The 27,253-nt window shown below is 39.8% G+C and overlaps 1 protein-coding gene across 4 annotated transcripts in view; it reads right to left on the minus strand.

The window, feature by feature from the left end:
• Positions 1-27,253, minus strand: part of tmtc2a (transmembrane O-mannosyltransferase targeting cadherins 2a) — a 94,052-nt gene that overhangs the window by 4,069 nt on the left and 62,730 nt on the right. For 3 of the 4 annotated variants that reach the window (XM_022206722.2, XM_051959266.1, XM_051959261.1), the window contains 9 exons: positions 21,491-22,325; positions 19,264-19,378; positions 18,431-18,516; positions 17,134-17,318; positions 16,785-16,863; positions 14,553-14,674; positions 9,387-9,468; positions 6,388-6,502; positions 3,511-3,574 (listed from right to left, as the gene is read on the minus strand). In XM_022206722.2, coding sequence (XP_022062414.2) covers positions 3,511-3,574; positions 6,388-6,502; positions 9,387-9,468; positions 14,553-14,674; positions 16,785-16,863; positions 17,134-17,318; positions 18,431-18,516; positions 19,264-19,378; positions 21,491-22,325 — 1,683 coding nt within the window. Of the gene's footprint in view, positions 1-3,510; positions 3,575-6,387; positions 6,503-9,386; positions 9,469-14,552; positions 14,675-16,784; positions 16,864-17,133; positions 17,319-18,430; positions 18,517-19,263; positions 19,379-21,490; positions 22,326-27,253 lie in introns of those variants that run through there. The other variant, XR_007946835.1, reaches the window with a different exon arrangement.

Consider the following 27,253-nt stretch of genomic DNA (forward strand, 5'->3'; position numbering starts at 1 on the left):
GTCTGCAGTTTAACCTAGTTCAGTCAAAAACACCCAGAATTTTTGTCACATGACTTTTTGTCTTACTTCATTGACTAATGTGCCCATAAGTTTACCAGAATGAAATGGGGACTCTACATGCTATGTACACTATCGTTCAAAAGTTTGGGGTCACCCAGGCAATTTCCTGTTTTCCATGAAAACTCACACATTTATTCATGTGCTAACATAACTGCACAAGGGTTTTTAATCATCAATTAGCCTTTCAACCACATTAGCTAACACAATGTAGCATTAGAACACAGGAGTGATGGTTGATGGAAATGTTCCTCTGTACCCCTATGTAGATATTCCGTTAAAAATCAGCCATTTCCAGCTAGAATAGTCATTTAGCACATTAACAATGCCTAGATTGTATTTCTGATTAATTTATCTTCATTGAAAAAAACTGCTTTTCTTTCAAAAATAAGGACATTTCTAGGTGACCCCAAACCTTTGAATGGTAGTGTATATTTTGCTACATTCATTCTTAATGTGTTTCCATTCTTGCAGTCTGCTCGGTGTAAACACTGCCTGCAGTTCAGCTGAAAATTCCCTGAATTTTTGCCCTGACTTCACAGCTGTGCCGAGGAAAGCAGAATTTTTTTTATTTTTCATTTTTTTTACATAATCCAGTGAAAGCAAACATTTTTTGGCTAATTTTTAAATTGAGACAAGCTGAATAAAATTTCACAGTTTTAAGCTGGGATTTGGTTCCAAACAGAATGGTTACGACACAGGTGAGCAGTTTGAAAATGGAAAATTAGTACATTCTTTTCTTTCATGACATTTTCTGGTTCTGATACAGAGTGTAATTTTGGCAATTTTTTTTAAAAAGTAAGCATATCTTTGAAAATGTGCTGGCGGGTTACTGTTACTATGGTAACCACGGCCACAGCCAAATCAACCAAAACTGAAATCAGAGTGAAATCGGGAAAATTACAATGTTTGCTTATCATATCATCATTTTTTTTATTTGCAGGGACCAAATGGAACCAACTGTATAATTACATGCAGGATTATAAGTTCCTACAGTCAGTGAATATTAACTATTTTGCTAAGACTGCAACATTATATTTTGAGGTAAACTTATCCGAATGGATAAAGTCAAAAATTCTCCCGCACCTTTTTCTGAAGACACTCATTCATTGCTCTTCTCAGCACGTAGGGGCAGCACTGAATCTTTCATGACCTGAAAGCTATTGGATTAAGCTGATATTTGAGAGACTGTCATTCACTAAGGAGACGTGTGCAGGGAAAATGTCAAAGACAAGGCGCACTTTGCTTCTGACAAACGACAAGAGGAACCCTGAGCGTGTCTGAAAGTGCACATGAAGGCTTTCAGCATGTGAATTATAACGACTGCAACGTGAAGGTGACTTTTTTTTTTTTTAACAGAATACAACTTATACACACAGCTTTCCAAATTAAAATGGACAAGCAGTTTTCTTCTCTCCTGTGGTTTTACTGAGCTTTTAAGGCTTAAATAGGATATAAACAGACAGCCAGGCCTGATCTAAAAAGGGGCAGATGCAATAAAGCAGTGATTCCCAGCCGGTAATGTTCCCCGTGGGGTAGTTCAGCAGTTGCCGGGGGGTACATGGAGAAACTGTGGAGTAGCTTAGCTTTTTAGAAAAAAAAAGGAAGAAGGAAATGAATCCCTGAAAAGTACATGTCGCTAGAGAGGGGATGTGAAAAGTAGTTAACAAAGTAGCAGAAAAGTTACCGAAAAGAAATGCATGAGTTGTGGAAATACTGAGCTAAAAGAATGAATAACAAACATAATGGATACAGGATTGAAATATTTATGGATGGATAGTTATGGATAAATGCCGGAGCTAGCTTAAAGTGACATATATTTGAAATTGTTAAGCAAGTAATGAACAAAAGCGTTAGAATAAAAATGTTGAACTGAATAGCTACGAAAATAAAAAAAGAGATGGAACTAGCCAAAAGTCACACTTAGAAAGGAACAAGGAACAAATGCATCAGATAATTAGCTGAAATATTCACAGTTCAGTGAAAAAAGTCATAGATAATGGTTGAAATGCACCTAAACTCATACATAAAAATCTACCATTTAATTTGAAGAAAATATTATCTAATTATCAATTTAACTCTTGGTTCCCTAAAACCTGTCAGTGTGTTTTAAAGGTCTGTTATCGTTTTCTTTTTTTTTTTTAAATGCCAAAATTACACCACATATCAGCTGCTGTTCCATTTGGAGACCTAACCAAATCTAAGCTGTAAATGGGTATTTAATCAAAATCATTTTCTATTTCATGTCTTACTTGAAAATTCATCAAAAAAAAAAAAAATCCCCAAAACTAAGCATTTGCATTAACCAGATTCTGTGAAAAACAATAAATTCTGAGCTCCTCGTTTTGACTGAGAATCCATTAGTGACTTCGCTACAATGACCAGTCAGCCAACAAAAAAATCAGGAACTTTTTTGGCTGAACTGGGTTGACCTGCAGGCAGTGCTTACACAGAGATGGCAGGAAACAAATAGAGTAACAAATTCAAAGTCGAAAAACAAATACAGTATGTAGGATATTTGGAAAAATATTGTACATGTTGAATTGGTATGTCCAATTTTAGCAAAAACAGTGATTTAAAAAAATCACTTTCCCTTTTCTTTTTTTAAAAATGATTTAGGGCATTCTAATGTTTTAATACTGGACACAAGTCATTATTAGTTCTCCCTATTTATAGCTGTTGTGCTGTTTCCATAGAAGTGCAAGATGTGAAATTGAATTCATTTAGATGAAATCGTGTGGCGTCGATGAAGGATTACTTGAGTTTATCCAGTGAAGCTGTGGGGTTTGTGGGACAAAAAAGCCCAGGACACACTGTTATAAAGTGTGTAGTAATATAACATTTGTCCCTCCAGTGCAGAAATGAAGATGAAGGTCCAACCTTCTCTCATGTCTGTACATAAGTCACAGAGCAGGCCGTCACTAGGCAGACTAGCATAACAAATAACTGCAGGAAGCTCCTTCTCGGTCTTGTCTAGAACCACAGAAGTGCCGCTGAATCCCAATGACCTGCCCCAGCCCTGTCCACGCAGCCTCGTCCTTTGAAGTGACTGATGCACACGAGGCAGAAACAGGATATAATATCTCCCTGCTTCCTCGACCACATGTGCTGACACGGAGAGACACGATATCCCACAAGGCTCTGTGTGTTTAACTACACCGTCATGATCAAGTATTTACTCTGACTTCAGCGTGAGACAACAGCAACCGCTGAACTCATTTCTCTTTGGGATCTTTTTGTTTGCATTAGCACATCTAGGCACCGGTTCACGAGCTGAACACAGTTTCCATTTTACATCCAGCTGCACCACTGTTTGCCAGGAACAACAGAACTATAACACACTGTCAGGATGATGGGTAATACATGCTATGTAGTAAATTGAATTTTACAGGGCAGACGTGCGTGCGCATTTCCATGATAAGTGCTAACAGGCCCACCGGTCCAGGTACTTACATCTGGTCTGAGGCTGGCTGCTCGCTCATACTGGATTTCTGCCGCTTCGTTTAGATTGGCCTGTCTGAGAAGGAAGAACAGCAGAGAGTAAAAATGTGCACATAATAACACAATTCATACCAATAATAATTATATCACAAAAATACAAATTGCTGCTAGTGGTGGTATCCATTTGCTGTTAAAGGGCTTATCATAGAAATGACTGTAATTACCGTTAATCATTCATTAACTGTATTATTAAGAAAGAAGCGTTTCTGATGAGCTGAATTTTTTCTGAAATAATCAGGCTCTTTGCACGTTCATTTCAGATGAGCTGCTAGGATTCATGTATAATGCTTTAAATTTCTTCAATCAGGTAAAATGATGCTTGAATCAAGAACATTTTGCACACTGTGCTGCACAAACACAACTCTTAAAATATCACAACTGAGATTGCACATCTTCAATAAAGTGACCGTGTCCCTTTTCTTGATATTAATAATTTTCAGCTTCTTTCATAACATTGGCGTAACCTGAAGTTAGCTTTGTGTAGTCGTGTGTAAATACACTTTGAACCTCAAAACCTGAAGATAAGTTTGAGAGATCTTTGAAAAATCACTAAAATGACACTGTTCACCTGAGCCAGAAACTGTACAAACAGAAATAATCTGTGGATTTTCAGCTTTCCAACAGTCCTTAAACTAATCACGTGTCTCCTGTGGGAAAAACCTGAGCTTAAAATAGGGATATTTAATCCATATCACTTTAGTATATGTTTTTTATATAAAAATTCACAAAAAATAATCCATTTACATAAAATAAAATCTGCACTCTTTAGCACAAATGTGAAGCCATTAGTCACTAAGCTGTGACCAACAGTCATGTTACAAAAAATGTGACATTTTCTGTATGAAAAGGGTTGAATTGCAGATAGGAGACAAGGATGGAAACACATTAAAAACGTGAGTAGCAAAATATCTACAGTATGTAGAGCCGCTATTTATTTTTTCTGTATTGGAAATTTCAAAGGGCACTTGGAAAAAAAAATCTAAGATATTCAACTATAGCTTTTCTTTTTTGATGATTTATAGCTTTAGAACTGTGTAATACTGCACTAAAGATATTTTTAAGTTTACTTTCCTTGTAGTTACGGTTGGACTGTTTCCATAGAGGTGCAGGTCTTTACATTGTGGTGAAAATGAGCCCATAGTGAGTAAAAATGTGACAGGAGCAAAGAAATGCTCAGGAACTGTCTCTAATTACATTCGTACAAGTTCATAATTAAAACATGGACTTGTTTTTGGAGCGGCTGCTGAATGAACAAAGGATGGTACAGATCCTTGAATATTTTATAGAATAGCTTGTAGAATATTTAAACTTCTAATATAATCAATAATAAAAATGCTTTAGGACAAGTTTGATGAATCAGCTTGTAATAACTCGGATAATGCAGCTTGATGTCCACATCAGGAATTACTTTTGAGTGGACTGGCTTACTTTGCATTATTCAGAGGATGATGAGGCACAGATGAAGAAAAATGGAAGTTTCTAGGACGCCGTTGTAGCCAAAAATACTTAAACACCAGCCAGCTCTTCCTTTACATGTTACATCTGTGTATGTAAAGTAGCAACAGCTAGCCTGCTCCATACATACAATGTTATTCGAGGTGGACATGAACCGGACTTTGCTCTGCCAAAGCTAATAAAGTCAAAGAGACCATTCCTTCCTGAAATGTAATTCATACTTATAGGGCTGTGATTCAAGTAAAATAAGTTGTCAAAACACAGGGTGCATTCAAGTTCATGAGTGATATCCTGGCCATCATGTTATACTGTCAATCCTTGGTCTTTCTTTTGTTTGACCAAGTTATGAAATGACAGATAAATGTTGAGAGAGTTAGATTTAAAGACAGCATCATGAGCTATCAAGGGAGAGATAAAGTCATTTTCCTCTTTTTAATGAAGCTTAAATCCTAAACATATAACAAAAAGAGCAGATTTTGCTGGTAAATCACTTAACATATCACCACTGGTCTGCTGGAACGACTTGTATGAAGGCAATTAGGAAAATCTTTCATCGGGCCGGATTGTCAGCTCATTATTGTCGTCCTGTTTATGGTCAGTTGTTCGCTGCACGTCAAGCAAAGCCAAGATTTCCAGGCTCATCTTTATTATCAGCAGAGCAGCTTTTATTTTGACGGCTGTGTGTCACATCATTAAACTCTAATCCTAATCTGTTTGGACTTGTGTCACAAAAGAGTCTCAGCTTAAAATAACCAGTCACACCAGGGACACAGCAGACAGAATGATCTGTCATTTAGATTTATTCTTACGTTTCCAAACCTCAGCCGAAGACTTTCAACTTTTTACAAATCCTCTGCGGCGCTGCGTCGAGAAGAACGCTCCAGAGCCGTAATGACTTTTCCAGATATGTAGAGCAAAAAGGCATCGAGGTACATCATTCCAATATTCCCCTCAGTTTGCTGGGAGTAGAGGACATTTGCAGTCGCTTTGACACGCTTTAAGATTTATAAGCTGTCTGTGCACGTGCTTGCCAAACTTTGAGGGAAAATTCTCCGATGGCTTCTTTACAAGCCCTGGACTGAAATCTCGCCACGATGGACTGGAACTGCACCGCTGTTTATACATGTAATATATAATAAGTTTTAGAGCAGCTTTTCCATTGAGAGGACATTTACTATTCCATAACGCTGGTATAATTTATATTTCAAAGATGGGGTTTTAAATGGCAGTGGTATAGCAAGAAAAGCCACAACTGTTGAAGCAGCACAGTGGCAAACTTTGCAAATGCAGGAATTCCAAAACACTAACACTTGAAGGAAGCAGGGAAACCCCAGCTGGAAGCGCGTGTTGTTGTATGTCAGCAGTTTAGCCAACCTGAGCATGTGAGCAGCACTGAAGACCACATCAAACTCGGAGTTGTCCAGCTCTGCAGCTCTCTCTGCCATCTCGGCAGCTTCACCAAGACGGGACTGCTCCAACAGAAACTGGCCTGAAGGGAAAGGAAGACGGAGAAAGTTAGTTAGTTAGAAGCAGGTGAAGTTTTGGTAAAGAGTCCTCTGATACAAATCACTTTATCTACTTTATTAACAGGTCCATATGGTGTCTACACAATGCTCTCTGCTAGCTAACAGTCCATATGACCGTCTTGTTGAGGTTGCTAATAAAACAGTTAATTACGATACTTGAAGTGAATATTAACGAAGAAAATGTATGGAATTGGAGGCCAAAAACACTATCGGGACATCTCTACCAAATACCATCAATATAAAACTATAAAAAGAAGAAAAGCACTCTGAGAGTGCAGCACTCCACCAAGGCTGCTAAGTCGTATGATTTCCAATGGATGAAATCTTTAAAAAATTTGTGGTCTGCAGCGGTGGATTTGGAGGAGGATCGCAATCATGTGATCGGCAGCTGGCACAGTGTTCACTTGTAGTCATAGTTACAGTGATGCTGTGCTGCTATCTCACAATGATACAGAAATCTTTCACAAATCTGTGGATCCAGACTGGAAGTCGCATCACTGCCAAAATCTAATCACTTGGTCCTTGAGTCATTTCTGACCTTCGTTAATAATTTCATCCAAATCCGTTAATCCGTTTTTGAGTAATGTTGCTGACAGACAACCAGACAAACCAACACTGATAGTCAAATAACTATCTGTATCAGTTGTGCTTTGTGTTTGGTGCTAATTAGCAAAGGTTTGCATAACAGCATACTAAACTATGCTGATGAAAATGTTAAACTTCATGCCTCATAAAAAGGAACATTGTAGCACTGACAATGTGAGCCCGTTAGCATGCTGAATTTAGCATTTAACTCAAAGAATGGCTGCTCCTCAGTATATCTTCATAGAGCTGCCAGCATGGCTGCAGACTCCTTGTCTTGTTTCATTGCAAATGGCAAATCCAAGTTTATTCTTCAGCATCATGCTGTGGGAGACAGATGGAAGTGGGATGAGGGTACAGAAAAGGATGGGGAAAGAAGCGAAGATGAATAGAGGTTGTGATGGGTGTCACAGGAAGAGGAGGCAGAGAAAGCGAGACAGTGGAAGACTGAAGGATTGTTGTTTTGCTCAGCAGCATTTGAGAACACAGATGAGACGGAGGTATTTCATGCATTTTCCTGTGGGAGTCTGGCCACCTGGTGCGGCACCCGCAAGTGCCTGCTTCAGCGGCCATAAATTAACAGCCGAGCCCGGTTACAGATGTTCCTGAGTGTAGCAAGCGGAGAGTGTGAGGACGCTCCTTTGACGAGTACGTCTGCTTGCTTTCTTCTACTAAAAGCTGACTGCATTTGCTGGTGTGCAGCTTCCAAAAACAAACTCAAAGCAGACTATTTAGAAGTGGGTCATGCAGGGGGACTGCTTCCATTGAAATGTGTTACTGTGAACAATGGCAAGAAAGGGGACCTTGTCTTTCATTTTCTGTTTTCGCCCCCCTGTGTCCTCCCTGCTCCCACATGTGTGCCTTTGTGAGCGCATCCACCGCGTTATAATGTGGACAGATATCATCACTCCTCTTACAGTCGCACCTGGAGCTCGTCCACCAACCCCAGGGTAGCTTAAGCGGCCAGATTTGAGATAAAGGAAGGCGCCCAAATAAACATCACCTATAGCAAGAAGCTACAAGATAACAGTGAAAAAAAAAGAAAACAGAGGAAAGAACGTAAAGACCGGGGACGAAGGGGAAGTAGCTCAGTCCAAAGACAGCAACAGAACCCCCCGCCACTGACCAAACTAAACTAAAACCCAACATATCAGTGCAGAAAAGGCACCAGGAGGAATGGAGGGAGATAAGGAAGAGGAGAAAGGGACAATGCACAATGGCGTTTGCAGCATGATAGGACCGAATTAATTTCCTATGAAGTAGCTGCATGGCGCCCTCAAACTGATAGGAAACGCTGCATTTTCACTGCGGCACCAAGAGGAACGTGGTTTTGTGTTTTTACTCTCCATTACGAATGGTAAACCGTGTATTCTGATCCCGTCTCCTAACTCAGATAAACACAGCATACATGTCTGTTTGTGTGTGAGTTTGCACCATCTGCAGAAGCCCAGACTGCTCCAACACTGCCAACACCGATACGAACAGTGAATCAAATTACATCGGTGGCTTTTGGAACCATGGTAGAAGGAGATGGATACCTTGCTGCTTTGATTTTTTCCAAAATTCCTAACAGGTTCCAATTTTTTTTGTTGCAAAAGCCATAATTTAGTGAACGACAGCTCCACAATTGCAAGGTGAAACTGAGCAACCTTGGGCTCTATGGATAAAGGGCTCTATGGGAGAGTTTCTGGCATAGCATCAATCAGCAAGATTCTAAATAAGAGTGTCAAAAACAGCCTCATAGCAACTTTTCTGATGATGCTGAACCTGTGCTCTCTGCCAGATTAGATAAAAAGAAATGGCACACAACAATGCTACATCCATTCTAATCATAATAGATCCAGGCAGCCTCTCCTCTGAGTGTAACAAGCTCAGCAACCTCCTCACACTAGCAGCTACAGCCTGGTCCCAGTGCAGGGACTACCAGCATGAAAAGTGCTAACAACTTTATCTGAGGGTGACACTACAAAGGTGGCGTCTTGGATTAAAGAGCATAAAGAACTTGGCCTAATTATAAGCATGAGTACAGCTTACTGCAGCAAAGCCTGATCATTACAGTACAGCAAAGGTTTGGATTATAAGCAGTGGTGTTGGTAAAAAAAAAAGCACTTGAAAATAGGTTTTATAGCTCTGTCAACTACAGAGACATGTTTTTGGAGATGGAGGCTTTCATATTGTTATAATTAGAATGTCCCTTTTCAAAAAGGCTTTGTTAAAAATGTGGTTTCAGTGTCTATAAATAAAGCTTTTGATTTCTTTTCTTACCATAGTGCATGTAGCAGTTTCCTTTTGTCGGGTCTAGTTGAATTGCTCTCAGATAGTACTTCTCCGCTTCTGTCTTCTGCCCCTGAAATGAAAACAAAATGCAAATCAGTGATATTTAAGTTTTTGTTGTTTTGGTGTTTTTTGCAATGGCACAAAGCACTTTTTGATGTCATTTTTTTTCTTGAACACTCTCCATATGAGACACAAATTGTCTACACCTAATAGGAAGAACACTGGTTACCAAGCAACTGACACAACTTCCAACAAAGGAGGGTAAAGTCATCTCTTAAAAGGGTCTAACAGCTCGTGTGCTCGGGCTTAGGTGTGTTTCTGCAGCGCACAGTACCAAGATCTTATCCGCGTATTGACCAAAAGATTTGTAAAAAAAAATGCAAACATTCAGTTTTGTTTTCCATCAACTGATTTCTATGCCAGTCACTTGATGTTACAAAATGCACTGAAATAACTAGTTTCATGCATACAATATATAATATGGATCATGTATAGCTTGGCCTGATGTGTCAGAAATGGATACACAAACAAACGGCAACCATCCATTTGCATTTTATTGTGTCTGGCCCGAATTATGGTGCACTGACATGCATCAGTTGAGGCATGATAATCCGCCTGCTCCCTATCAGCAGGAGATGGATGCTAATAAACCTACCGCTCACACCTAACCTTTCAATAATAACCTCCCAGGTGTGTGTGAGTGTGTGTGTGTGTGTGGACCTGCAACCAAACTAAGAAAGATATTGCTTCTGTGTGCACAAGCCTCCATTTCTCCACCTCTTTTGTTTCATGCTTCAGCGCTGATTGCTTCCATATTGCCAGTGGTCTTGCCATGCAACAAGAAATGAGAGGACTGGGCACATTAGGTTTGGTTCATTAGCTTCTTCCCATGCCCGCAATCGCTCTTAATGAATGAGCGACTATAGGGCCTAGATGGCTTATTTCACATTTTCTTTGGCTCCTTCCTCTTTACATTCAATTAAACCTTCTCCCCAACCATCCATCAGAACTGGAAGTACAGTGGTTCAGTCCAATTCAGTAGGAACAAGACATCATTTAGCAGATTTTGGAAAGGTTTTAGGTCAGTGTTTTAAAAAGGATTCAGTCTTTCAAACAACAACCACGTAAAGGCTGACGTGTGATTTGTTGCTGGATTAAGGGTGAGTATATGCACTTCTACATAAAAATACTTCTACCCTATTTAGTCCTGTGCTTTTTGCATTATTCAGTGGCTTTTCCACAGGGAGAGACAGTTGTTTGTATTCGTGCTGAGTTATCTGCAGATGGAGTCGGAAGTTTACATACGCTGAGGTTGAAGTCATCAAAACGTCTTATAAACCACTCCACAAATTTCACGTCAGCGAGGTGTAGCTTTAGCAAGTCAGTTACAACATCTACTATCACAGCTATTTTCTCCCACAACAAATTATTTAACTTTAATCTACATCACATTCCCAGCGGGTGGGTGATTAAAAAAAATGGAGAAAATGATGTCATGATTTTGGAAGTTTATGCTTGTGGAGATTCTCAGTCATCCAGGCCATAGTAATCATAAGAGCTTCAATAATTGGACTTTTGGGTTTTTGAAGGCGTTTCACTTCTCAAGCTTCTTCAGAACTGAAGAGGTGAAACATCCCCAGAAAACAAAACGAGAAGTTCTGTTGACTCCTAGTGAAGCTCTTATGATCACTTTGAAAGCTTCTGTTGACATCAGCCATAACCTGTGGATGGATTTTAAGGCCTACCTTCAAACCAAGTGCCTCTTTGCTTGATATTATTGGACAATCAAAAGAGTTAATTGACTTTAGACAAAAATGTGAGCCTCCTCAAGTCTGCTTCATTCTTACTAGGAATTTCCAAATGCCAGAGAGTACCATGTTTATCTGTACCGGTGGTGACTACAAGTACCTAAGTACAAGTAGGCAATTATAAACACCATGGAGCCAAGCAGCTATCATGCTGTTAAGAAAGCACCACATTCTGTCTCCTAGAAACGAACATACTTTGGAGGGGAAGTGTAAATCAATCCCAGAACAGCAGCAAAGGATCTTGTGAAAATGCTACAGGAAACAGGCACTTACAGTCTATATCCACAGTAAAGCGAGTCCTATGTCAATACAACCTGAAATGCCACTCACCAAGGAAGAAGCCACTGCAAATTACAGTTTCTAACAGCACATGGGCACAAAGATCTTATTTTTTGGAGATATAGCCTCTGTTTTTAAAAAAAATAAAAATGGAATTGTTTCGCGATAATGATCCTGTATATTGGGAGGGAAAAAAAGATGAGGCTTGCAAGCTAAAGAACATCATTCCAACAGTGAAGCACGGTGGTGGCAGCATCATGTTGTGGTGATGCTTTGCTGCAAGGGGGACTGGTGTGGTGGACAACATAGGTGGCATCATGAGGGAAGAAAACTGCATGGATAGATTGAGGCAGAATCCCAAGAGATCAGCCAGGAAATTCAGTGGCAAATAGGTCCTTCAAATGGATAATGAGCTCAAACGTATTTCCAGAGTTGTGGCAAAATGGCTTAAAAGGTGACAAAATCAAGGTATCACAGAGGTCTTTACAAAGCTTTGACCTTAATTCAGTGTCACTTCTGTGGAAAGAACTGAAAAGGTCAGATCCACCGCTTCTGCAAAGAGGATTTACAAAAACCCAGCCAACTATTCTGCAAAGCTTGTGAAAGTCTACACAACACATCTTAACTGAATTTTGAACTTCCGATGATGAGTGAGCTACTTATCTGTGACACACATTTGGTCAGCACAATTTAACCACATCTGAAAATCCTGACATTTTGTCAAATTCAGTTAACTCCACGGGTCTCATTTAAAATTTGCTAAAAAATAAACTGTTTGCATTCACCAGATTCTGTAAAAAACGAAATATTCTTTACTTCTTGTTGCAATCCAGAAGCCATGAGTGGCTCAGCTGTGATCAAGAGTCACATGACAAAAATTCAGGGACTTTCTGGCTGAATTGTGGGCTGCATTTAATCAGAGCAGAATGAAGAAAGGTAGTATAAGTAGTGAAATATATATATAGCATTGAGTCTCCTTTTTCGAAGCATCTGTAACATTTGTGGGCGGTTGGGAAAATGTTGTAAAGGTTAATTCCATGTATTTTCAATGTTTGGACAATAAGTAATCAAAATAATTGAAATTTAACTCTAATTTTCATGTTTTTTTTAAAATGATTTATGCCTTTGCAACATTACTTATCTGCACTGAAGACATTTTTGAGTTCTCTACGTCAGCTAAGGTTGCACTGTTTCCATAAAGGTGCAGGGCTTCATATTGTAGAGAAACATGAGCCTACAGAGTTCCCAGAAACTGCTTGGAGTTCAGCGGGTTAATCAGTTTAAAATCAATGCCACCAAACACTGACAAAGTGCACGTAAACTTCTGACCCACTCTGAATTGTGAAGATAATTCAAGGCTGAAATGTTCTCCCACTACTACTCTAACATTTTACATTCACTTAAAATAAAGTGGGGATCCTAACTGACTGAAAGCAGAAGATGATTACTGGGATTAAATGTCAGAAAATCTGAAAAAGGAATCTGTCTAGATGTATTTGGCTGAGGAGCACGTTAGCTTCAACTGTAGATACACAGCTGAGGTTGAACTCAGCTTAGTGGTAGCTGACCACAACTTCTCTTAAAGCATACCAGTCCACTCTGACTAATACTACCTCAGACACTTTGACCTTGGGACGAATCAGTCAAATTAGTGGCTCTGCTGTTGCACTTATTTGCTGAGAGATGTGGATTTGTACAAGACTCTCAAGTTCCAGCTTCTATTATAATGTGGATATGCTTTTGCAATTTTTCGTGGGTCACTTTGAAAGTTGAAGAGTAGTCGTACACAAGCAAAAATACTCCCAGAAAAAAAACCAGCACCAGACCACATGCTGGGGTGAACCACAGTACAAGACTGGAGCTTGACCTTTTTGTCTGTAGAGTCGATTGACTCCGGCAGGACGGCCAAAAATGTAGCCGATGGAGTGATTCAATAAGGAAGCAGTGTAATTGCATTATAAGCCTGTCCGCTGGCCTATTGTCCAGGGCCCATCCGATCTCCTGTTTCTTAAGCCCTGTAGTGGTGGAGGTGGACTCAGTGTGGACGGATCTGAGCCTGAGGGAGCAAAGCAGATGTGCAGCCACAATGGGCGACTCTAATCTGAACCTACTTTCAACGTGTGTGTGCTATGTACTGCAATCTTTCAACCAAGAGAGGCACCGGTCAGAAACAAAGCCCTTAAGGGTTGCAGCTGCTGCAGGTTGGTTGCATCTTCACTCAGCACCCGAGGACGTGGAAGGTTCAGAAAGGTTACAAAGGTTGCTCGGTTCAACTCCCAAATCTAAACTCGACTCAGCTGTGAACACATCGGTTGTCTTCTTAACGTGTTTTTTGTTTTTATGGAATAGAAGTGCAGGAAGCTTTTTTTTTCTGCACAAAAGCACTCATTAGAAGTTAATATCTGGGAGAAGCTGGGGAAGTTCTTGTGCCCTTGGATGTCTTCTAACACTCACATGCATATAGAGATACACAACACAGAGATAATCTGGAACTCATCCAATCACAGAGGGATAGCTTTCATCTACAAACTCCCCGTGTCTCTGACCTTCAGACATCAGACATGTATTTATGCAGCTCCTACACTGCAGTTTGTCAAGGACTTTGGCATCGGTCCTGGATCAGTGTCAGATCGAGGTCACTGAAAGGCTCTTTACCGTAACATCTCTGTCTTAATTCCTTCTTTCACGCCGTGTTATCTGTTATCCACCCGACTAGTAGTGCCGGAGGTCAAACACAATATTCATGAATGCATCAGAATTCATCCTTTGCTTGTGATCAAGGGGAAGAGTTTGTTTTAGCAAACACCTTCCCCCAGTCAGAGGCTCACACCTAATAACAATTATCACGCTCCTCCAGGCACTGCAGAGGAATCAATAGGATGGCTTCGCCGTGCTCCAGTGTCCCATAAGTCACTCAATATGCATTATTCATCACTCCACTTTTCCACTTTAGGTCCCGTTTAATTACACTCTGCCACATAGTTAACCACTGCAATCATTACTAAGATAATTTTTATTCTCCTATGTGTGTGTCTCTGTGTTTTTGTGTGTCTGTACTGGGACGTACGATGATGGACAGGAGTTTGCCGTAAGTAAGGTGGGCGGGGATGTGGTCAGGCTTGGCCCTGAGCGATTCTCTGTACCAGTGACCTGCTTCCTCCAGCCGGTTCAACCTCATGTAGGCCTCTCCTGTAACAGAGCACAGATCAGGATTAGTTTCTAAGGTAAAAACCATCAAAAATTGCATTAACCTTCTGAACCTTGAGATTTGAAAAGGTTGTTTATTAAAAATCACCACAATTAAACTATTTATCAGTTAGAAACTGTAAAAACAGAGACAGTCGTTGGATTTTTTAAACATTTTTGATGCTCTGAACCACTCAATCGGGAATTTTAATCAAAATTTACGTCTAAAATTCTGATATCTAATCAAAATCCCTTTATGAAACGTGTTTCAATTTAAATATTTGTTTTTTCTAATGAGATTCTGTAAACAATTTAAAATTTAGATGTTGGGTTGAACTGCAGGCTGTGTATCCACAAACTAAATAGGAACTTAATACGAAAACAAACGTAAATAGTAAAATATGTAACTGTGTAGAGTTTTGGTAACCCTTACAGCTTTTAAGAAAGATATAATTTCAAGGTTCAAGTTATAGGTATATATATGTATATTTTTATTTCTACAAAATAGGTAATTAGATAAATTCATTTTTGTCTTTGTTTCTATTTTTCGTGACTTATGGCCTGACTTTTTCATATTTTAGGTTCTCTCAACCTCTGTTCATGGTTGTGTTGTTTCCATTAAGGTGCAGAACTTTAGGCTGCAGTAAAAAATGAGCCTACAGTGAGTAAAAATATGAGAGGAGCATAAAATGTCCACATACTGCATGGGGTTCAGAGGGTTAAAAACAGCACAATTTTTCAAAAACAAAAAGTGTTTGATGAAGGCGTTCATTTTACGGCTTCTTCGAGTGTCTATTTTCATAAGAATTTTAAACAGAATTTATCAATATGCAGTGATTAAATACTTGTAATCTGAAAACAGCTGATTTTATTCATTTTAACAAAACAAAAACCTTGTCAACTAGGATCAACTATGTCAACATTGTGTTAGATTCATCGTCACATTGTTTATTGGCACACTACTAGCTTAAACTGTTTACTTCTGTTGCTCTTTCATTACCTCAGTCCTTTAGGCTTTTGTTCTTATTTATTCAAACATGTTTAAGTGACAAAACGCAGAGTCACTGGGCCTCGTTGTTTAAGGCTGGAGCAGATCATAGCAGCGTGAGCTTCTTATCCTGCCCAAGCACAGAACCATGTGCTAAACCACCTACCTAAGCCAGATGCACTAATACTCATCATGATGTTTGGAACCTGATAAAACTACTTGTAGATCTTGTTAAGTTCATTATGTTTTCATTTTTTAATTTGTATCATTCCAATCTCTGTATCCAAGTGCACAAACAAAATTGTAACACTGCATTTCAAAACAATTGCTTCATCTAAGACACTGGTTCAGGAAATGTGTCCATATGGTCGACATTTCAATGCATGCAGATCAAATCTCTGGAAGAACAATAGCTCTTCTTAAAGCTCTGAGATTTTATTGGATCTGCGGACATGCTGCTGCCCCCTGGGGTAAGAGGATAGCACGATGACATCAGTTTTGACAAAGTATCCTCCAGCCATCGCACTTACACAAACACTGCCCTCCCTCCACCTGACTAAACACATTTCCTCTTTCCATTCAGCCTGTCAGAGGAATCCATGCAGACGTCTCTCTGTAATCTCAGCTATGTCATCAGGATGAGCTTCCAATAATGTAATTAGTGCTACAATAACAAAGAGGGGGGATGTGATTTATTACAGGGATTATCTCCAATTTTCATCAAGGGCACATAAAGTCTGTGTGCACATTCAAGATTCCAGTGCTGGGATCCAACAGGTGGTTCAAGTCCTGGGAAGGTTTTCTTTGGCGAAGACTTAACTTCAATTTGTTGAACTCGACTCAAAGCTCAGATAAAATGGAAGACCAACATTTAAAATAGAAACAAACACGTAAGTTTAATCAATGCTGCTCGAGCCAAACTTGTCCCAGAGCTGCGCTGTTTTCACTCACATCATATAACAAGCATACCACTGCTATTCACAATAGAAGAAAATGTAATAAAAGCTGCTATCTAATGGAAATAATGACATTTCAAAACAGGTAAAACAAAATAAAAAATTCTGATCTTGTAAGCTGCATTTTAAACAAATATTCAGGCAGAAAAAGGCTCAAACAGCGACTCACCCATCATGTTGAAAAGGCTGTGTGGTGCAAACTGTCTAGGCATTTTCTGCACTGCTTCCTTATAAATAGACAGGGCCTCCTGTAGTAGGAGAAAAAAGGTAATTGAGCAAGTCCAGCATTTGGTTTGCATCAGCATAATGCAGGTCTTGTAACCGATGAGGGGATGCAGTTGCTCCTTCAGTCTGACATGTCTGAACCTTTAGTCCTTCATTGTGGTTGAACAGTGAAATCATAAGTGGTAATAACTTCAAAGTCATTGTGAAAACAATATAAAAAAAAGTCTGTTTATTTACATTTGTACCAGTGGGACACAAACCGCATTACAAAGCTGATTTCCCCACACACTGACCTCCTGCTGGCCCTGTTCGTGGAGCAGTTTTCCCAGGTTGTACAGGCAGCTGGTGACAGAGCTCTTGTGGGCGTGAGGATCCTTCAAGTTCTCATCGGGAATGTCGGCACAAGTGAGGAAGGTGCGTTTGGCCTCTTCCAGGTTGCCCTGGTTCATCAGGATTATTCCTGTGTTCAAGTAGGCCGCTAGGGAAGGGAACGAGGGCACAAATTAAAGGCACAACCTGCACTCCAAAATTAGAACAGATCTCCTAATACACTGGCTAAGACGAGACGACAACTAAATCTAGTTTTCTGAGGTTGGTACTCAGGTGTTTCACAGGGGTCATTTGTGGCAGTTGTGCATGAATGAATTATTTATATATGTTTTGATAGATATGAATTTACAAGTAGTAAACACTGACAAAAATACAAATTAAGTGGAGTGAAGAAGATGTGTAGAATCCAGAATGAAAAACATACAACCAAAAGGAGACAGGACAGAGGTTAAAGGCAGATAAAAATGACTTGAGCCTGACCGATCGGCCAATATTGATCTATCACTATTGTCTTGTGTTGTCTGATACACACCAAAAACTGTCTTTTACAGAACCTAATATAGAAAACAATTCTGGAGGTAATTTAAAAATGAAATTTATCAAGCATGTTGTACGTTTCACCAAGTAAGTGTCACAGACGAGCAGACAGTGTGGCGTCTAGCTTTGTATTGGTGCAAAGTTGCTAACTTAGTTTGCGTTATACATTGCTGGAACGTTAAATGATAATCCCATCATTTTCCAGTTTCAGTTCAACTGAAATTGATCACTGTCAGAATTGTTTCCCCCTTAAAATTTGCGTGGGACCCAAAAATCCAGCATGAATCCAGCTCTAAAGGTTACAATGAGAAAAAGAGAAAGAATTAGAAATAAATTACGGAAAATATAGGAAAAGCTATAACTAAAGTAAGCTTATCATGCCGAAAAGACAGCGAGGATACGTGACCTTTCTCATAAAACTGTCCTTGCTACAGTAAAAGATGGTACCTCATCTCACATGTGGCCACTGGGGTGTGAGATTGAATCTCCTCATTTTACTGTCGAGCTGAATAAGGCCTCTAAATGACCATGTGGCAAAAGAACATCCAGTTCAGCATAAAAACTGGAATATGATTGCAATCCAAAAATGGACCTTTCGCTCCAATCCAAGCAGGGACAAAATCAAGTGACATGTGAGGACATGTCATCGCTGATGGCACTTCCCCTGATTCTGACCACTCTACTCATCACCTACTAGCTACAAAAACAAGCAGGTTTACTTACATGCCAGTGTTGGCCGACTCCCAATGGCCAGTCTGTAATAATGCAGCGCCTCAGAAAAACGTTCATTCTCCTGCAGCAGCAAGCCCCTGATGCACAAAGGAAAATGCAAAAGTGTGACATTTTACAACACCACAAACTGCATAACATTCATATTTAAAAAAACTAAAGGATATTTGAACCAAAATTGACATAAAAATCACTGCAAAACCTGTGGCAGCTTTTGTATTCTTTACCCCATACACCAGCTCGTAACCCCAATATATCCACCCATACCTCGTGCTCAAATAGCACCTCCGTTTAAAAGAATGCACACTTCCCCTCTCTCTTTGTTGCTTTGCCAGCTTCCTGACACCCGTAACTTCAGAGCGAGCAGAGAAATGGGGAGAAAAACAGTGTCAGCATGAGAGTAGAAAGACATGGGTCTGCTATGAGGTTTTGGCACCTCTGACACCTTGCGTTGCAGGATTGGAAGCGGTTTTGTGTTCTCCCAGAGGCCCTGCAAACCATGACTAATCAAATCAGCAGCAGAACGTACAAAGAGCCACAAGGGACACGCTAAGTTATTTCCTCTGTCACTCTTGCATCAAGTCTTCCTCTCACTTGCTTTGCTCCACCTGTATTAGATCTATTTTTGTTTGCCTTCTCTTGACTTCTTCCTGTCAGTCACTCCGTGTCTTTATGCTTCATCCTGCCCCCTTTTTTTCTCTTTCCGTCTTTATTGTTCTGCCGCTGTGATCTCAAGTGATGGATGGGAGGAATCAGAACTCGTTCGTGTCAAGACTGTGCAAACAGGAGGAGGAGGAGGAGGTGTAGCGGGCATCTTTAGCACTCACAGGTTATACAGCATGTCAGCCATGTTCCCTCGGTAGTGCAGAGCGTTTCGGTACGCCTGCTCAGCCTCCGCCATCTTGCCCTGGTTCTTCAGTACGTTCCCCAAGTTGCCCCAGGCTGAAGGAGACACATGTCAGTATGAGGGAGTACAACAGAAATACACGATATTGATCTACATTTAGAAATAGTCTTACAGACATTGATTCTCCAGAATAAACCAGAATCAGTCAAGAAAAAAAAACCATCACTGTACTCCTTATGTTCGTGCTTTTTTCGAGTAGAACTGTCGCAATTATTCGGTATAATTCATCATGTTGATGCTGAAAATGTGTGAGAATGATATGCATTTTTCAATAAAAATGTAAATTATGAAAACAAATGTTTGTTTTTTTTTAATTTCACGATATAATTGGTGCATCATGGAATCTGGTTTGTTTTTACTCCAGTCATTGGAAAGCAGCAGTTTCATGTGACAGCAGCAACAGAGTCCAACTTTGTTAAGTGTAAAAGTTTCTAAAGACCCAAGACCTTGAAAGAATGGGATTACTTCAAATTATTAGAGAACTCAAAAGGAGTTTGTACACTGTGCAATGGTTGAATGGCATAATGCAGTAGCATTAGCACAATGCACGAATACACCTGAAAATGAAACAGACATTTACATTCATCTGCTTCTCTCCTGCTCTCTGTGCTCACATGTATGAGTAATTTTAATACAGCTGAATTCACAATAAACATGTTCTCACGTTTTTCTGTTTTGTTAAACGATGTAACAATTATGACATAATGACTAAAAATGGCACTCATTAAAACTTCATGTTTACCTGAACAGTTAAATTTTCACTGAATTTAAGGCTACTATCAAAGTAAGAGAGCAATTACAAAATAAGGACAAACAGAAATTGCTTTTACTGCTCCGTGGTGGTAAAATGTCCAGCAGCCATTTAGCAGTTTGTTTCAAACTTTTTTTAGTTTGATAGAAACTTGAATTTCTTTTGGAGTTGTGCTACCGACATAAAAATAATAAGGCCTCCTTTTTAAAATTCTTTTTGTCAGGTTGAAGTTTCTATTTCTATGCCACAGTTTTACGGCATTCTAATATTTAAACCTTTGCTTCTATTTAAACTGTGCTGCGTAAAGCAATAATTGAGTTAGCTGTTAGACTGACTGATACAAAATAAGGTCATTAGTTGGGCCCCTAAATTAGAATAAGTTGTATATTTAAATCTAACTATGCCAAAGAAAGTGTTGCATAAAAGATCTTCCCACTTCCATATTTCAAAATTGTGTACAACAACGCCTATAGTGAATTTGAAAACACATCAGGTTACAAAGCAAGTATAATTATTAGTGCTTGGTATTCATTTTAGATTTTCAACATCACTTTTACTCATCTTTTTTTGCATTTAACAATTTAGATTAAACAAATTTAGATTAAACAAAACTTGCTTTGTTTAGTTGTTTAGTTGCGTTAGTAGCACAAAAACATTGCCTTAAGGAAATACAGTCTTTCAGGTGCCCTTATGAGTTTTCATGTAAACAAAGCACATTTGGAGATTCTAAAATCACAGTGTGTGTTTTCTTGCCAAGCTGAGTGTTTAAATATTCTAAACCCTACATTTTTCATCTCCATACTTAGTAGCAAGCAGTGTCTATTCTATGTTATTGCCACCAAATCAGTGAAATAATGTAAAACCATTATTAGGAATGTGTGTCATGGTGTGCACCTTCTTGCATGTGCATGACACAATAAAAAGCATTGCTCCACAGCTCCCCTAGTGGTCCAAAACTTCATAAGGCAGCTTTAAGTGAGTGAAATAAAGATACAGGAGTGCATTTCATAGAGAACGGCATTTACCGTGTTCTCACCCCATCCAAAATTAAAATATTTGTGTAGAGTTAGTCAGCAAAGTGAATTGATGACATGAATTATGAAGCAACTTCTAAACTAACAATTGTCTTTCCAGATCATGTGCAGCTGCAGTGTTAAATCCCCTAAAGCATATGTTTTAAATTCAAGTACAGGATAAGAGGTTGTTATTTCTACACACTTTACTGACTTTCTTTAACTCAGCAGTAGCTGAACAAAGAAAAAAATAAAAGAATTTCTTGTCACCGCTTGGTTCTTGACAGCTTTTCAGTCAGTGGTATGAAAAAAAAACTCAGTCAGCCCTCAAACAGTATGGAGGCTTAATACTCAACCCTAATGACAACTAGTGGTTTTCTTACCTTTAGCAGGATTCACATTAATCCCAGACTTGTAGAGATTTTCCTCATTGCTCCAGTCTTTGTTTCTTTGAACAGTTCTGAGTCCATTCAGCAGCACTAGTCCCGCACAGAGACATAACACTAAGGCCTTGCAGCCTCGAGTCCTCACTCGGACGTACAAGGTTCTCGCACCAGCAGCAACCAGTAAACAAAAGCCGATACTGGGGATGTAGAGTACCCTCTCTGCAATTACAAACCCCACGTAAAAGAACAGGTTGGTGGCAGGGATGAAAGGCAATGACAGGATGCCTAATGAAAATAAAACTAGGCTTTCGGTAGGGGGAAGGGATGTCAGAGGAGGAGGACAGTGGAGTCCAGCCGACCCGTTCAGGGTGGTCTTTGGCAACCCCTGCTCTGTGTTGTGGTTTGTGTCTGGGGCGTGGTAGCCATTCCCATTAGTGATTGACTTCCCATTAGTGACATGGGCTTTCCCATTGGCATCCTTGGCTTTGGAGGTCGGACCACGAAGGCCGAACAAAGCCAGAAGGATAAATCCTCCGTAAAAGGCAACAGTGTGAAGGTTCCTCCAGTCGGCCAAGGACCTGACCAGGGGCACGGCGTCCATGGACCAATCAAAACTGAGTTTGTCGGGGCAGAGCAGGAGCCAGGCGTTGGCGGCAGGCAGGTGGAGGAACGTCAGCGTTCGAGTGAGGAAATGCGGCGAGTCAGCGGCGGGGTTGTCAGAGTTGGAGAAGTTGGGAGGCTTGTTGCCCATCCAGTAGAGACGAGCTGACAGCAGGATCACTCCCCAGGAAGCCAGCAAAGCGAGACTCAGCAAAACGCTGACGTTCTTTTTCTGGGAGAGAAGGAGAAAGAAAAATGCTGAGGAAAACTCCTAAATCAACATTCAGGTCAAAGCAAGAGCGGTTTTGTCTGTGTTCCAGAGCACCTGAAGGATTTTTCATTCAGAAGGTTATTTTTTATTTATGTCAAATCTTTCAGGATCAGGGCTGAAGCACAGAAACAATAGCACTAAGAAATGCAGCTTTTGCTTTTGGGAACAAGTTAACACATATATATCTCAATATGAACTTTCTGGGCTCTTTAAGAACTCCTTAATTTATCAAATCTCTGCTACAGCACACAGAAAAGGCAACTATGTAAAAGCAATCTCTGGAATGTTTTTGGTAGCTGCCTAGGGTTTAAACCGCACTCGTGCACAATTATATGCTTCTCTGTAACACTGAGATACTTTTGAAAATTAAAATGCACCAAAGCCAGAAACAACACCGCTGTATTTACATGAAAATAGCGAAGTATGACATATTCAAACTGGTGAATGATACACTTGGATGTGGACAGCTGTAATGAATGTCACTTCCAATGAGTTGCATGATGATTGTTTATATGCTGAAACTTCAAATTACCATATTCAAAGTGGTGAAAGACGATTATTTTGGATTTCACATTTGGTTTGCCAGTAGATTCTTAAATGTCAAGACGGTTTTATTAAGGATAACAGGGGGAAATCCCAATGAAGAGAGAAAAATCAACGCCTTTCAACAATTTTCCATATTATTATCAGTAATCCACACTCCCCTCAGTTTTGACCTAGTTGAGGTCAACTTTGAAGTAAGTTCGAAGCATGAGAGGCTTTCCTCCTAAGTCTTTCCTTGTTGCCTGTCAGGTTTGCAGTGAATGTGACTGGTAATCAGCTTAGGACTCTTTGTGTTGGTATGTAGATGCTGTTTACATCTCATAAGAGCATTAATTCTGTAGCATGAACACCCTTTAGGTCCACTGTCACGCGACACCTTTCACCCAACTGTCACACGGCACCTCGGTAGTAAGTTCAACAGGCCTGCTGTATTGATACAGGACATATTTGGAAGGAAACAGAAAGAACATTTTGTTAGTGATGCTTAAATTAGATTCAAAGCCAGTGACAGGAATTATGTGAAACTCCCCAGGGCCAAGAGCATAACTCATTTCAGTTGCTTCACAATGGGGTTGTATAGACGTCTGCAAGCCGGCAGTTTGAGCTACAACCGCTAAGACATGACAAGGTTGCACGAGCACACCCTTGACTTCTTGACCTTTGATCACTGGTTTGTTAAATTACATTCGTCATTGTCAGCAGGGAAGACCGATGACAGCGACAACACGTTTTTATTATTTGACTTTCAACTTGTCAGATGTGTTGTCTGCCTTCTTCACCACCAAATTTTTTATATGATTCCTTCTGAAATCAATTACCGCTGATTTACTGGTGCATTTTTGCCGAGATTGAGCAAATCCGGTTTCATTTCATTTTATTAAACACTGATTAAGCTCGACAAGACTTACAGATGGAGAAATCCTGTCTGTTATTCATGTTCCTGCCTTCCTATAGGCTAAAAACAACACAACACAGTGAGTGATGATCACAGAGATGCTGTTCGCTTCCTATTTTCTGACTCCACTTACTCTTTTCCGAGCACCGGTGCAATATGAACTCTGTTTGAACTTGTCCTGGGGGAATTAGCGCAATGTGTGTTCTGTTTATACTGTGTAGCATCGCCGCCCCGGACAGGAGAAGTTTACATATTTTTGATCTAGTAGCTGTGTTATCAGCATTCACTTTGATGTAAATAACAATCGCCATCACTGCACCCATAACTCATAGTGTTGATCCAGAGAAGCTTTACTTTCTGCTTTTATCTCCTAAGTCTGTTTACTTCATTGTTGTAATAATTCACACTCTGTATATCCCACTCTAAATGAATTGCATAATAGAGAGTCTTTTTTTTAAAGCTGCACAAAGAAGAAATCAGTTGTTTCTCCCACAGTGATCACGCCTGAGTAAATTCATATGTCCCCTTTCATGCAGCAAGATGGAGAACATAAGTTGTCCATAACAAACCCATGCTGGGATTAGAATAAGAGGTTTAGTATTGACTCGCCTGACCTGCTGGCTCCAGTTCAACTGTTGGCTTCTCCAGATCCGAGGTGGAAAAGCATTTTCTCTGGAGAAGTTAGCCGAGGTGGGAGCTGCTAGTTACAGAAAGTATTTTGTCGATAGTGAAATGACAAACGGCCAGTTTGAGGAGTTTAACATTTCGGTCGAGAGGCAGTGAGGAAATAACTGCGGGAAAAAAAATTGGATATTGATTTGTGCTGTGAAAGGTGGCACATAAAGGATAAGCGAGAGCGGCTTTTACACAAAAAGGGGGATGAACCTACTGATGGATGAGCCCATATTGCCTGTCAAGGGAGGAAACTGTCTGAGAAATCCAATTCTGATCGGGATTAGAAGATAAGCCAATTTTAGCGAGACAGTCATTTGTGTTTTTTTTTTTAGGTGAATGAGCTTCATCCCGCTCCTCGCTGCCTCGTCTACTTCTAAATCGTTCCTTAATTGACTTTGCAATCAATCATACACACAACTCAACCTGCAGAGGAGACTGGCTCTGCATTTCAGCGATATACGAACACAAATTGACAAACTCAGCAACAAATAACTGTACTTCTAAAGCCAAGTTAACAAAACAATTCTAATTAGTCTGTTTTAGGGGTATTGGATCTGTCACTGAAGGAGGCATGAAATAGAACCACTGGTGTAAGAGTCATATCCAATACTGCTGAAGTCTGGTGTGACCTTGCTTCTGCAGTCAGTAGAGTTTTCACTGATCAGTTGGAAATGGATCTTCAATACGTCAACATCAGTCTCTTAACAACTGAATCATTCCCTTCTCAGCTGCTCCATGTAATTGTTCTTAAAAAGGTCCTATAGCTTCTCCAATTATCTGCTGGTATATTGATTTTCCAAATAATTTCAATATATATTGTCCTTCGAGGGTCAAAGTGCCACAGTGTCAGGGCACTATCCTAAATAATTGGGCATTAATATTAGCTATCTGGAGCTTTTTAATTAAAACTCTATGAACATAGGTTCCTCAAAACTGTCTGGGAGGTTTAAATATATGTAATTCTCCAGAAATCACTTTATTCTACATGTTTCATTTTAAAATTTGACAAAGATAAACTATTTGTTCTAACTACATTCTGCCATACTTGTTGCAAGCAAATGTGTCACAAACGAAGTCACAGCTGTGACTAACAGTCACATGATAAAAATTCAGGGACTTTTCGACTGAACTGTAAGTTGTGTATACACAGAGCAGAGAAGGTTTTTAAAACAATAGTAGTAAAATATCTCTATTATGTTGAGCCACCATGTTTATTCTAGCATTACTAACCCTTGTGGGGTTACAAAAATGCAAATTTTTATTATTTTTTAAAAATTTTATTTTATTTTTTAAATAAGCAATTAAAAACTTATAGAAACTTATGGCATTTTTACTTTGTGATAATGCAGAAAAGACATTTTCAAGTTCTCTCTCCTCCTGGCCTGGGTTGTGCTGTTTCTATAGAGGTGCCAGACTTAAAACTGCAATTAAAAATGAGGTGCCAAAAGATGTGACAGGAACAAAAATGGCAGAGAACCTGCTCAGGTGTCATAGGGTTAATGCCTAAAATGAAAAATCATCATCTACAGCTCTTACTGGTTTTTATGGGTTTGCTCTGGGACTTGACTGTTCATGGTTCACATGTCCATTCATCCATTCTCTATACACCGCTTTATCCTCACTAGGGTCACAGGGGGTACTGGAGCCTATCCCAGCCGACTCGGGCAAAGGCAGGGGACACCCTGGACAGGTCGCCAGTCTGTCGCAGGGCTACATATACAGACAAACAATCACACTCACATTCACACCTATGAACAATTTAGAGTAACCAATTAACCTCAGCATATTTTTGGACTGTGGGAGGAAGCCGGAGTGCCCGGAGAAAACCCACGGATGCACAAGGAGAACATGCAAACTCCATGCACAAAGCTCCCAGGCCCAGGATTTGAACCGGGGATCTTCTTGCTGCAAGGCGAAAGTGCTAACCACTACACCGCTGTGCAGCCCTGGTTCACATGTACATGTATTTTTTTAAAAAACAGGATTTTTCCTCTAATGTTTGCAAAAAAAATCTCTGCTGACATGAAATATGCAAAATCATGACTTAAGGGCTGCCAAGAACAAGCCAAAACAAAAGGTGACAGCTGATAGCAAGGTTAGCACTGGCACTAATTTGGCCATGTTTGCCAAGGCACAAAATTACCGCAAAGGAGTTCACATGTCAACACTGTAAAATGGGTTGCACTTTGGAAGGAGTTCTCCAAAAGTTCCATTTTTAGTGACCTAAACAGCGCTTAGGTTATACCTATGTACACTACCATTCAAGAGTTTGGGTTGAACCAGACATTTTCATGTTTTTCATTAAAACTCACACTTTTATCCATGTGCTAGCATAGTTGCAAAAGGGTTTTCTAATCATCTATTAGCCTTTCAACACCATTAGCTAACACAATGTAGCATTAGAACACAGGAGTGATGGTTGCTGGAAATGTTCCTCTGTACCTCTATGTAGAAATTCAATTAAAAATCAGTCGTTTCCAGCTGGAATAGTCATTTACCACATTAACAATGTCTGGACTGTATTTCTGATTAATTTAATATTGTCTTCATTGAAAAAAAATGCTTTTCTTTCAAAAATAAGGACATTTCTGCGTGACCCCAAACTTTTGAATGGTAGTGTATATTTTACTACATTCATTTTTGGACAGGGCTTAAACTTTGGGACAGAACTTTGACTCCTAGCAAGAGAAGCCCAGCTGTAACTACTCACACTAATGATGGTTCTGCCACATTTCAGCGTGTCAGTGAGCGAAGCAGCAACACCAGGAGCCTCCTA

This window comes from Acanthochromis polyacanthus, chromosome 1 (genome assembly GCF_021347895.1).
Source record: "Acanthochromis polyacanthus isolate Apoly-LR-REF ecotype Palm Island chromosome 1, KAUST_Apoly_ChrSc, whole genome shotgun sequence".
NCBI classification, from domain to species: Eukaryota; Metazoa; Chordata; class Actinopteri; family Pomacentridae; genus Acanthochromis; species Acanthochromis polyacanthus.